We start from the raw sequence: 12,874 nt of genomic DNA on the forward strand, positions 1-12,874 counted from the left end.
TGGGAAAGAGAAGAGCGGTCACATCAACAAGGGTCCTATTGTGATGTTTGATCCAAATAAACCTTGGTTAAACACACAACACAACAACTAGACACCTTATTTGGTATCTCCAATATTGGCGTCTTGTAATTGGTAAAAGGGTTAGGTTTGCTGCCAAGAATGCCACCAACATGTGATCACTTTATGAATAGTTTTATTGTGATCTCAGACCCCCAAAACATGGGTCTAGACACCTTATTTGTTCAGATATCTGCAGTATTGGCTGAGATATAGTGAAATTAGGTTTTTTTCGATAATGGCGGCATTAATTTGCATAAAAATGATACATGGGACATTCTGACAACTTTTTAACATAGCTCATCATTTTCTACACATTTTTTCCAATCTAGAAACACTGGTTAGAAGTATATTTCCGGGGGGTGCATGATACCCCCCTCTTCGTACTAGACTAAAAGTGGTAGCATTTTGAGTTGTCATTAACATATCATGAAGGATAAACTGACTGTCACGACACAATTATGACAATATAATGAAGATATTCTGCAAACTCAAGTAAAGTGGTAGCATTTTGAGTTGTCATTAACATATCATGAAGGATAAACTGACTGTCACGACACAATTATGACAATATAATGAAGATATTCTGCAAACTCAAGTAAAGTGGTAGCATTTTGAGTTGTCATTAACATATCCTGAACTGACTGTAGGCCTGTGACGAGAACAAATTTTGCTGGACGATATTGTCCCACAAATTATTGCAGATAAACAATATTATTGTCAACATTATTTTGAGACCAAATTAACCACTAATGTAATAATAATATTTCATAATAATGCAAGTACACCCTTTCAAATGCAATTTCTTGTGAGTATTAGGTAGGTAGATCTGTTTACCCAAAAACCATTGCAGTACATAACTTTATAAATAATTACATTAAAGCTGGAATGATAATCACTTTCCTGCTCTTTGTCTGAAACATTTCACAGCATCTCTTTGACTCCAGCCATGATGCTCTTCTTTTCAACTCCATCCTTCCATTACCTGAGTCTCTTCCTGTCACTCTCCTCCCTCCTGCTCCCCTATTGTTATGGTCTCACCTTTATTTTCAGCTGCCACTCTCTGTAGTAGACTGGCATGCATTCAGCCAATGCAATAATGCCTTACGTAATGACAATGCTATGACATGAACTATGATCTTTCAGCACCTGACCCTAACCCTGTGATGTGTTCCTAACCCTAATGCTCTAACCCTAATGGTTACACAAGTTTTAATTTTATTTTAATGTTTTTAGATAAGTCAGAGTAAGAGGTGTAGCCTTTATCACTTTAGTCCAGACTCATACAGCTCAATCACAACCAGATGGATGTCTCTGAAGTTGTGTACAGAGATGCATAGTCCTCAGAAGATGAACTCCAATGACTTTGGTGATAATTTGACTTTATTCACAAGACGGATATATTTGTTAAAATATTAAACCTCCAGTAATGGACTAGGAGCTTGTTTGCCTCAGCATCACTCAACTATTATCATTCTGCAGTGTAGAACACTGTTGGTGTTGTTTTGACCACATGGGGGCAGACTTACTGCACAACAAGCTGTCAGACCAACAGTGTTGAGGAGTTAGTAATAATTACAGTAAATCCCCAAATGACAGTAACATTACCTTTTAAGGTGATGAATTTCAGTTTCCAGCCGGGTAAAGACCATGGTCCTCAGGTCCTCATCTACATATAGTGGTGGCCAAAATTATTAGAACACTTACACATCATGTTCCTTCACAGAAGAAGCCAAAGTCTGGACCTCAACCCTATCGAGCAAATTTGGGGCGAGCTGGAAAATAAACTGGACAGATCTATTATTCATTCAAAAGAAAACATTTGGCTTAAGTAGCAGAAGGCATAATGGGATAACATCAGTGTGAAAGTTCTCAGGAACTGACACTATGCCAGAGAGATGTGCTGCTTGCTGCAAAAGGTGGACAACACCGACCCCTCGTGTCCAATACTGTTCTCTGAAATACTGCAAAAGACATAACGACACATAAATGACACAAACCTCAGGATCACTCTGTCTAATGTCATAAATGTAAATGACAAACTTGAAGGATAAAAAGATGTTTATCGCCATTTGTACAAGCTCAGGTGAATTGACAGAAAGCAAAACACTGCACCTTATCAAGTGTTTGGTTTTCCCAAATAATATTTACATGAATGAGCCACATAGATAAAAAAAAGTGATAATTATTGTCCTTACTAGAGCTCCTCCAGATGACTACAGGTCAAGTCAAGTCAAGTCAAGTCAAGAGATCTTTATTGTCCCCGGAGGGCAATTTGTAGTGCAGCCAGCAGCATAAGACAACAGTAAAAACCAAGTACAACAGTGACACAACATGCACTAATAATAGAAATAGCAATAAAATACATACACAGGACAACAATTAACAATAGTTAATAAAATAGATAGAACAACCAATAAAGTGCAACCATGCCATCCTGGAAGAAACAGGATTTAAAGTGACCACAGTGCTGTCAATTGTTAAGGAGGCCAATGGCCACTGGAACCCAGGTATTTTTAAATCTGTTGGTCCTGCATCTTGGCACATGAAATCTGCGTCTGGATGGGAGCAGTTTAAATTCAGGTGCCAAGGGATGGCTAGGGTCAGTCAGGACGAGTTTGGCTTTATTCAGGGCCCTAGTTTTGTACAGCAAGGAAATGTCTTTCAGTGGAGCACCAACAATTTTACTGCACACTCTGACTATGCCCTGAAGTCTGTTGCGGTTCTTCAGGTTAATTGACCCAAACCAGCAAATAAAAGCAAAAGTCAGGACAGATTCGATAAAACAAGAATAAAACATTTTCATGAATTTAGAGTCCATGTTTATGTTCCTGAGCTTGCGGAGAAAGTAAATGCGCTGGTTGGCCTTTTTACACACGGCATCAACCTGATGCTCAAAGGACAGCCTGTCATCAATTACTGTCCCCAAATATTTATACTGCTGGACAGATTCTACAGCTTGGTCGTTGATCGACAGGGGGACAGTGGCTGGGCGGGACTTCCTAAAATCAATGGTCATTTCCTTCGTTTTTGAGACATTGATGGTGAGGAAAGACGATTTACCCCACTGGATAAAATCCTCCACTACAGGCCCAGGCACCGGGTCATCATGGCTGAGGACGGACACGATCACTGAATCATCAGCGAACTTTACAATGTGGCGTTTCTCGTGTGAGCTCCGGCATGCATTCGTGTATAGGACAAATAAGAGAGGGGAGAGGACGCATCCCTGAGGAGAGCCGGTGGAGAAGAAGAGAAGATCGGACAGAACGGCATTGGCCCTGACCCGTTGTGATCTGACAGTTAAAAAATCCATCAGCCAGTAAATAAGACTCCTGTCGATATTATAATTTAAGAGACGCTCGGCTAAAATATGGGGCTGGATACAGTTAAAAGCAGATGTAAAGTCAATAAAAAGCAGACGAACAAAGCTTTTGGCCTCTTCTAAGTGCGCCACAATCATATTAATAAGAGTGATTATTGCATCATCGACCCCCCTCCCTGCCCGGTACGCAAACTGGAGAGGGTCCAAGTTTGCCTGCAGGTGACCATTGCCTCCAGTAGTTTATCTCCTAATTGGTCGCTGATGAGGTTCTTTGAGAGTCTGGAAGGAAAAAAGATACACACACACAAACATTTCATACAGTATATAAAAAGAAGCAGTTTGAAGTTCTTTCTCTGAAAGATTCAGTGGTTGTGTATTCTTTGAGACGACCACTGGGTGGTGCCAAAATTAGACATGTCAGATTCTGCACATATTACAGTAAACAGGAGCTATGAGCAATTTTCGAAACAGTATACAGCTACAACACCTTGTAATGAATGAACAAATGACCACAGCTATAGCACCGTTTTATAAGAGCTTTTAGACTGTCAGTCTCACTCCTGGAGAGGAAGGACCTGCTGCCAAATAGGAGCAGCTGCTGCCCATAAAGAAGGTGCAGACTGTCCAATAAAACTGGTGTTATGTTGTGACTATCACTACATACTGAGCAGAGACCAAGCCTATGATTTATAGACTTATAGACGATAGTTTAAAATAAAAATGTCGAAGCATTAGATTATTTGATCAGTTAAAATGCGTGGAAGAGGACAGGGCCCATCAGGAAATGTACTATATGATATACAGTATAGGCCCCTGTCATGTCAAAAGGTGATGGTGCCATGTCAGCAATAAGAGGATATATGTTCACATTCCTCTGCAAATATGAAGGTACATGTTTATGACACATATTAAATTCAAAGGTATATTTCAATGTGTAATGTTCAAATACTGAATATTAAAAAATATCTAATTTTGGAATATAACATATTGTTGTTCTTATTCATTTATCATACATTTTAAAAATATTTATATTTTTTTAAATATATCTCTATAATATATGCATACATACATAAACATATTTATGTGGGCTAGACAGATACATACGTTTTTAATTTTCAATAGGTATCATAAATAATTTGCATTTTGGCAATCATTTCAATTTGAGATCTCAGAAACTCTTTGTGCAAGCTTAAGAACAATAAAATGATGACCTGCAGGCTTGAAATACCATGGCTGACTTGTGTAGGTGTAGAAAATGAAGTGGAAAGATTTATGACAAATGAGCGGTGTACTTGATCTTCCTGGGTCCAGTCCAGCTCCACTCCTCCGTCAGCCATCCTCCTGCCCTCCAGCCTGAAATCACAAGACATCCAACATGGCTGATTACTGTAAGGGAAGAATTTAACTTCCCTATTGTATGTATTTTGTGTGGTTAAAGGTCAAAACCTCTATGTTTATAGTTGAGAGCTCAGACGCAGATGTCTTTCTGTTAGAAAAATGGCCCCAAATTCTCTCCCAGGAACATGCCAAGGCCAGGTTACCTCATTTTGCGTCTTAAATCTCACTTAGATGATAATCTTCAGTATAAGACATCCAGGACTCTTGTACTTCTTCTTTTCCTGCATCACCTCAGAATTTCTCCCTAATAATTACAACTTCACTTTAATGACAGATTTTAGAGGGGTTTATCACATCTGTTTATGTGCCAGGTTTTCTGCATGTGTGAAACACTCACTCCATCTCCTCCATCCATGTCAGTCCATCCATAGCGAACAGCAGATCTAACACGTTGTTTGCTCCTGATGGTCCAACTGCAGTGTCACCTTTGTTTAACCTGGCACACACACACACAAGCCACATAAAAAGGCTGTCTCTTATCCTGTACTTAATAGTAGTGCAAAGATTAGTAGTGTTATACAAACCACCATGTCATCTGAGTCAGATTTATATCTACACAAATATGACATGTATTCCTGTACCGTACAACTGCTGACATTTTATGTCTGTGTCCTGATCTTGGGAGTTTGTGGGAGAGCTATACTTAACGGCGTAACACTATGAGAGGGCAGGGAGTGATACCTTTCCCCTGAGGGTGGGGTGGTGCAATTGTAGGTGGTCCAATTGTAGGATCATACTACATTTATTTGTGAGGATCATGTGGAGTTGATGACATGTTGGAATGATGAGCTGCAGCAACAGTGGCTGCAATATAAACAGTGAAGCTGCTGCTTTGGGAGCGACGCTCCAAGCTACTGCACGACGATCTTAAATGGACCAGATTTTTTGAGTGGCGCCAGATAACTTCTGCATAAAATGTGTCAGTGTCACCGCCGCATTATCCTTAATGACTAACTACTTGAAATGGCTTTGCAGGATTAAGTTTCGATATTAAATAAATTACAACTACATGGCAAATGGCTACAGGAGGTTGTATCTTACTTGGTGTGTGAATGTTTGTAACCTGAATTATCACCCTCTGGGTTGCATGCTGTCATTCCGACATCCCACCATTCCGACATGCCATCGTCCCACCATTCCGACAAGGCTTTCAATATTAGGAAATGTGCTTTACTCAACAGGTGATCCCTGGACTCTCTGAACTCTATATTTATCTGGCCTGTCTAGCCTCTACCTGGTCTTTTTTTTACTAAACTTAACCAACTCCTTTCATTATTGCCTAAGCCCAACCAGTGCAAACTCTTTTGGGGGGAAAAAAATACACTATTAAAGGAATTGTCGGAAAGGCAGGATGTTTAAAAAAAGAAAAAAATACAGTCATTCCGACCATAGGAGGCAAGAATTGTCTGAATGATGGGACATTTGATAGAAAATTAAGTGTTGCCATTTAGACAATTAGAGGCCTATGTCGGACAGGTGGGATGTCGGAACGGTTGCCTCCCCCACCCCCCACCCTCTGGTTGTAGGCATCTGTCAAATAAGGTGCATGAAATATGGTCACAACTTCTTACTCTGCCATTCTTTTTGCACAACATTATGATGTCACAGTGAAGTTGAATTTTGACCTAGTTTAGCTCTGGTATATCAGTAAGTGAACTGTGGTCAAAAAATGTTTTGTGCGGTCAATATGACTTTTTCTTCCAGATGAACACACTGTACCAGAGCCTCCATGGGCTGCAGCACACCAACCTCTGTCCATTGACAAAGAGACAGACTAGAGAAGATAAGTCAAATGTCAGTTCAAGGTTTATAATATTTTTAAATTACCGAATTGAATTATTACCTGACTGAGGTCAGTCCGGTTGACGTAATCGGAAACAGGAGTAGTGTGGTGTGGTGCACCCTGTATGATGTGAACAACATACAGGTCAGAAGATGAAAAATAAAAAGAAGAAGACATGGCCTTTGCAGCTATTTCATAGCTGTAGGGGCCAGTGCCTCAGTACCTTAGCCCCGTGGCCCTGATTAGTATAAAGAAAATGGCCAAAGAAGAAACACGCAGTATAACAATGGGCTTTCCCCAACATCACACTTTATGCAAATGCACGTTCAAAAATGTCACCAAAGTCTGTGTGTAACCAAGCGCACTATGCCAAGTGCGGAGAAATGGGACAGGCCCAATAGTTCCTTGGTTTGCCCCGTGGCCCTAATTATAGAGAGCAGTGTTCCCCAAGTCAAGCTGTCACTTCAAATTTAGACCACAGGAACACTACACAGCGCAACATGCTTCTGTTACATCTTGGATTATAATCAAGCAGATAGACATGGTGTAAACAGCAGAATCAGCATCTGCCAATACCATTGGCTATGGCACTGCCATGTATGAGACACATATTCTAAGTACAGATGAAACCTTTTTAAAGGGCTGTGATGGAATTTCACTGAGATGGCAGAAAGTTTGAGGGAGCTGCTGATCTGTACGTAACATGAGAAGTAATAGGTGATACCCAGTTTCCATCCTCCAGAAACAACTTAGCATATCCAGGTTTAGGAGTGGGCAGCAGACACATGTGTCAAGTTTTGACAAGATTTCTTAAAAACAACATCATTTTATTCAATCCTGCTGTTTTCAGATTAACCATACAGACCTCCTGAAAAAGACAGCATTTATCAAGGATGTGAGATGTTAAAAAAAAAAGAAAAAGAGCAGGCCAGTGTTCAGCACCTGTAAACATCACAATGGGAACACCCTCTGATTTAAAAAGGAGAAACAAAAAACATGAAAATCTGGAATTATTAACAAAGCAAAGTGGTCCACTCAATTTAAATGCATTCTTATACTTTTAAAGCTTTTACCTCGGCTTTTAAGCGAGTGATTCTCCAGACAGGGACTGTTTTCAGTGACTGAAATACAGCAGCGAAAAAAAGAAAAAAGAAAAACAGCGGTGAGAGCTGTACAGGCTACAGATCACAATCGCCCAAAACTTGTAGTTTGACAATGTATCTTATTAGATGACCTTAGATGACGTAAGTCTTCGTGGGCTGATAGATGGGGGAATTAACAGTCCTTGTTGCTGCTCTGTACAGAGTCTAGTTGTGTCGTTGAATGCTGAGCGGGTCACGCAGCCTAACTGGAAATTTGCTGATATTTCCTTTCAAACCGTTGCCAATATTGCTAAAAAAAAAAACCCTCCTTATTTCTTATGCTAGGAGCATGGCTGGGAGTGAAAGCTCTACAGACATAGCAACAGTAACCAAGGGCTTATTTGGGAACTGGACCAACCTGGACCTGATGTACATCTTGTATTCTGGTTGTTGATTGGTCAGGGAGGGCGTCCTCCCTTGGCATGTCATTTTACATGTCTTAGCCAATCAGAGATTAGCATGAAAAAGAGTCAATGGAAGGAGACCCTGCCCCTGGAGGACATCGACTTAAAAAGGTTCAACAGCGACACCTGCAGGCGGAGGAGAAGGAGCAGTCGGTGTGAAGAGAAGGGTTTACTTTACAGAGCTCCAAACCACACCACACTTTCACGTACCATTAAAGTTATGACTAGTGAGCACACGCACAGAGTTATGGACCTAAAACTGACTCCTTTCTTACTCTTACCCATGATCCAACAACCCAATTGATATTTAAGAGTAATAAGGACCCTTCTCAACTTTAACTAAATCAGAGATGAACTGGACACCAGGCAATTTGGAGTAAACAGCTAAAACCAGTCTCCTTGTTGATTTATAGGAAAACTGACACGTGATTATGATGTGCATCCTGAACTCTCTATCTTCCCATTCTCTAACCTACATGATGTTTATATGTAATAAATCCCAGATATCTATCGAGTACAATGAGCAAACTTTATCATAGAGATTTCAAACAAGATGAAATTCAAAATTCAGAAGGTATTAATACCACTATAATCACAAGACTGCAGTTGACTGACATTTATCTACCACCAGTTTGAGGAAACATTGCTTATTGTTTGATATGTAACCATCTGTGTTATGCTTAAATCAAGGCCTTGATGGATGTACAGTATATGATTCCTGTCATTAGTGCCATTAGATTTATATGTGGTGGAAGATGGATGTGTAGGTTTTATTGGTAACTCAAGATTGAACAATGTATTCACTCCATTTGCACCAAAAGGAGAAGGGCTGGCCTTGGAAACATGTACCGATCCTCAATTCACATGCAGGGAACTCAGAGGTAGTTAAAACAGTCACCAACCAGTCAGCTGCATGATATCAAAAGGCAAAGCAGCTGATTTTTCTGGTTCTCCAAAGGCCCAAAAGCTGAACCCAGATTCTGACGGCTCAACGCGATCAACTTCACCATGTGTTACATTTGCATTTTAGCATCCAACTGTCTATTTTGACACTTATCACATGATTGATCTTTAGTATATTATAATTTGCTCCAGTGGACAGAAGATGCTGAAAACCATGCAAAATATAAAATCAATCTTCTGAAGTCAGTTGACAAATAACATATTTTTCATTTTAAAAACAACCGATGTTTGTTTTACCGTTGTATATGACGCTATGTACCACTTTACTTGTGTTATTGTTGTGTGTCTACCTACCGGAGGAAATGGATGTACTGACACCTGGGCAGGACATCTAAACACTCCAACTCCATTGAAGATTCTCCAAAGTCCAATCCGATGCCACTATATCACCTACTGAATTAGCTACAAAAGCCGGAGCTTCAATATCATTAGGCATTATAGCCAGATGTTACGCAGCTCCAGGGTTGGTCTCATACCCACAACCTCCCTAGCCAGTTGGTGGTCTTGGCTCTCCTGGACACAAAGGAGTGCATATACAACATATACTTAGGAAGGATCAGTAAAATAAAGAATAGCCTGAAAACTTGCCTGGCAGTTCACAAAATAGTTTATATCAGGTTTTACTTCTGCTTATTCTACCTTGGGTTCAGTCAGAGTGTTGCTGTGGCAAAGGGTGTTCAAATTTGGACTCCTGGTCCACCAGACGCCCAGATGTTGGGAGGCCAGACCATATAGACATACTGTAGGTGCAGGGAGTCGTCTGATTTGGTTGTCCAAAGTGTTTTCAGATTGTAGGCCTATCTGTTAGAAGAAGAAGAAGTAGTGGAAGACGATTTTACCCGAAATCTGAAGAGTTTTTATTGTTGTTGCTGGGGTTTGGAAGTTTGTTTGGGTGTAGGAAAGGTGTAGTTGTATGTTGGTCTGCTACTGAGATTTTCAATTTTACTTTTCCACATTATGAACAAATCAACTACAATAATTGACTTACCTAACAACTAGAATCACACTATAACCTAATCAGTTAAATACAATTCCAAAATTGTCATAATAAGTAACATCCATTCTACAGTATAGGAATAGAAGACCAAGGCCCTGGGTTAATATTGCCATACATAGGCAGGCTTTTCTTGAATTACCTTGTGCTGTATCACAGCCGCGTCTCAAATTAAGTGCCCCTCAACTCAGTTGACCTCCCGGCCCACCACCACTGCTGTGATTGGACCATCTGCCCAACGTCTGTTTCGGTTTATTTTTGACCTCCTTTTGGGAAGGAGGGATAGAATTGCTGCGTAGGGTGCTCAACTTACACATCTCATTTTACGTCCACAGCCAAGTTATTCCTGGCATACAGTCAGCCTACATATGGTCAAATCCTGTAGCATGCCTTTGCTTGCATCAGTAACCAGTCAAAATGAAAATACAGCTGTACTGTACACGAATCACAGATGTGAAATTTCTGAGCATGGCTCTTGCTTGAGTATTATGTTGATTATAGCCATTTGTTATTTATCAGATTGTTTGTCAGGTTTAAGTTACAAGGTTCCGTTGGTGGGACAACCGGTGCAAGCAGCACAACAACAGGTTGGTTTTAATTTTGCATTGCTGGGAAGGAATCTGTTTTTAGTGGAGGTGAACACTGTCTCCTTCCGGTGAGTGAGGCTTGTGAAAATTAAATCTGCTTTACATGTAAGATTAGAATTGAGTGAGTAGCTACACAGTGCTAATGTATAAAAGTATAAACAGATCTTATTGTAGAGAGGCAGAAGTTTGGTGTTAATGATACTTAAGTCACGTGTTGCATTGTCAATACTGAAGTACAAGTTTAATACACAACTAAATGCACTGTACTAATAATGTTTCATAAAAACTGTAATAAACTGTAACTGATTAAACACACATCAACATCAGAGGACACTTAAATAGAGCCCACCCCTTGATGTGACAGCCTATATGTCACCACTGCACATACAACACACACAGCACACACCCCTGAAACAATAACAACCACCCGCTCAAGTTGCATGCCACAGACGTTTCCTTTAATATCCTCAATCAGTTTTCAGGAGGGGATGAGAGCAGGTCAGCAGGAGTGACACAGAGCAAAGCGCTCATTACAATAGCCACAAGTGAGGCCATTAAATCCCTTACAAATTGTCATCTTTCCACCACTGGTAGCTGGTCTCTGTTAATTACCTCTAAATGCTTTACATTCCCCATTCCACTTTGTTTTTTATGGAAGATGCTCATCAACAACTTGGCAACTTCCATGGATGAATGACTTGCCGACTGATCTGCTGACAGAGAAACTATTTGTTTTGTATTTATGGCTTTAAGGTTTTTCCTGAACTGAACTATTTCAAATTAAGTTTTTTTTTCTGCCTGAAGTAAAATTAAAGTCTAAAAGAACTTTGTCATTACGGGATTTAAAGTTATCCGTTGTTGTTTTCTGTATATTTTTTTGTTTTTACTGCAGTTGAAAAAAATATGTTTTTTTGTTCTTTGTGGGGCTAAAATTACGAAGGAGTATTAGGGCCAGCCAAAAAAAAAAAAAACAGCCCCCCCCCAAAAAACGTAAGGGAATAAAGCAAGCAAAAAAAAAAATCTGGCACAAGAAAAAAAAAAAGTCAGGTAAAACAATTTTTTTTTAAAAGTAGGCCTAAGGCAAAAAAAAAAAAATCCAGCACAAGAAAAAAAAAAAAATCCAGCACAAGAAAAAAAAAACTGCAGAGGCTTGACCACGTAACGCAACAAAGCGACAAGCGACTGTTGGCTCAGACAGCAGCAGAGTGACAGACAGCGCCATAAAAGTGAACAATAAAGCCGATTAACTTTGACTCAATGCCGGAGTATGACAATCATAGCGATAGATATATCTATCGCTCTGATGACAATGAAAACACGAAAACTTAAGCGGTAGGCCTACTTCAGAATCGGCACACGAATCACTTCCGTGTCCAACCCCTGCTGCTAACGTACAGCAATCAGCATGCATGTCCCCCATATCTATGGCGCCCCCCCCCCCCTCAAAACAAACACACACACACAATCATTTATAAGTTACATAGAGACGTTATATGAGCTAACGTTTAGCGTGACTAAACGTGACTGGACCACCGCAATGTAGTATTTACAAATACATATACAGGATAGGCCTATCTCCTCTCCTCCTCTCCTGTAGTATTTGTAGTATTTAATACTACTACAGGAGCCTGTCTGTCACTCTGCTGCTGTCATGGAGCAGTCAGTCGCTTGTCGCTTTGTTGTGGTACGTCGTCAAACCTGCATTTTTTTTTTTTCGCCTGACTTTTTTTATTTTCCTGTGCCGGATTTATTTAATTTTTTTACCTGCCTTTTTTTTTTTTCTTGTGCTGGATTTTTTTCTTTTCTTGTGCTGGATTTTTTTTTTTGCCTGACTTTTTTTTTTCTTGGGCCGGATTTTTTTTTTTTGGCTGTTTTTTTTTTTTTTTTTGGCTGGCCCTAATACTCCTTTGTATAAAATAGATGGTCAATGTGTAGAAGTACATTTTGAATGTACATAATCATTAACTTGACTTATAACCCTAAATGCCAGGAGAGACACCTGACACCTGACACCCTCCTAATAAAACTCAGTTATCAAACTGTCACAATCTTCATTTACAGTGACTGCTTCGTAGCTCAATAGTAGAAGAATTTTGTGGTCTAAAATAAAATATTACAATGGTCCTTTCCAGACCTCTGTGACTTTATTTCCTCACCTATTCTTGAGCTGCATGTCACTCACATCACTACTCGTCATGATTCCAATTGCAGCCAAAAATGT

General features: G+C 39.9%; 1 protein-coding gene across 28 annotated transcripts in view; it reads right to left on the reverse strand.

Moving 5' to 3' along the window:
• The window catches only part of LOC310993105 (perforin-1-like), a 113,424-nt gene that overhangs the window by 95,398 nt on the left and 5,152 nt on the right, over positions 1 to 12,874 (reverse strand). For 5 of the 28 annotated variants that reach the window (XM_083981384.1, XM_083981383.1, XM_083981387.1 and 2 more), the window contains exon 1: positions 5,118 to 6,194. Coding sequence is in view for 1 of the 28 variants with exons in the window: in XM_083981399.1 (XP_083837525.1) it covers positions 1,666 to 1,709 (44 nt within the window). In the remaining 27 variants the exon portion in view is untranslated. Of the gene's footprint in view, positions 1 to 1,665; positions 1,911 to 4,593; positions 4,736 to 4,923; positions 5,043 to 5,117; positions 6,195 to 7,636; positions 7,888 to 8,063; positions 8,327 to 12,874 lie in introns of those variants that run through there. The other 23 variants (XM_083981402.1, XM_083981375.1, XM_083981404.1 and 20 more) reach the window with 16 other exon arrangements.

The sequence above is a fragment of the Trachurus trachurus genome (genome assembly GCF_905171665.1).
Source record: "Trachurus trachurus genome assembly, chromosome: 1".
Taxonomy (NCBI): Eukaryota; Metazoa; Chordata; class Actinopteri; order Carangiformes; family Carangidae; genus Trachurus; species Trachurus trachurus.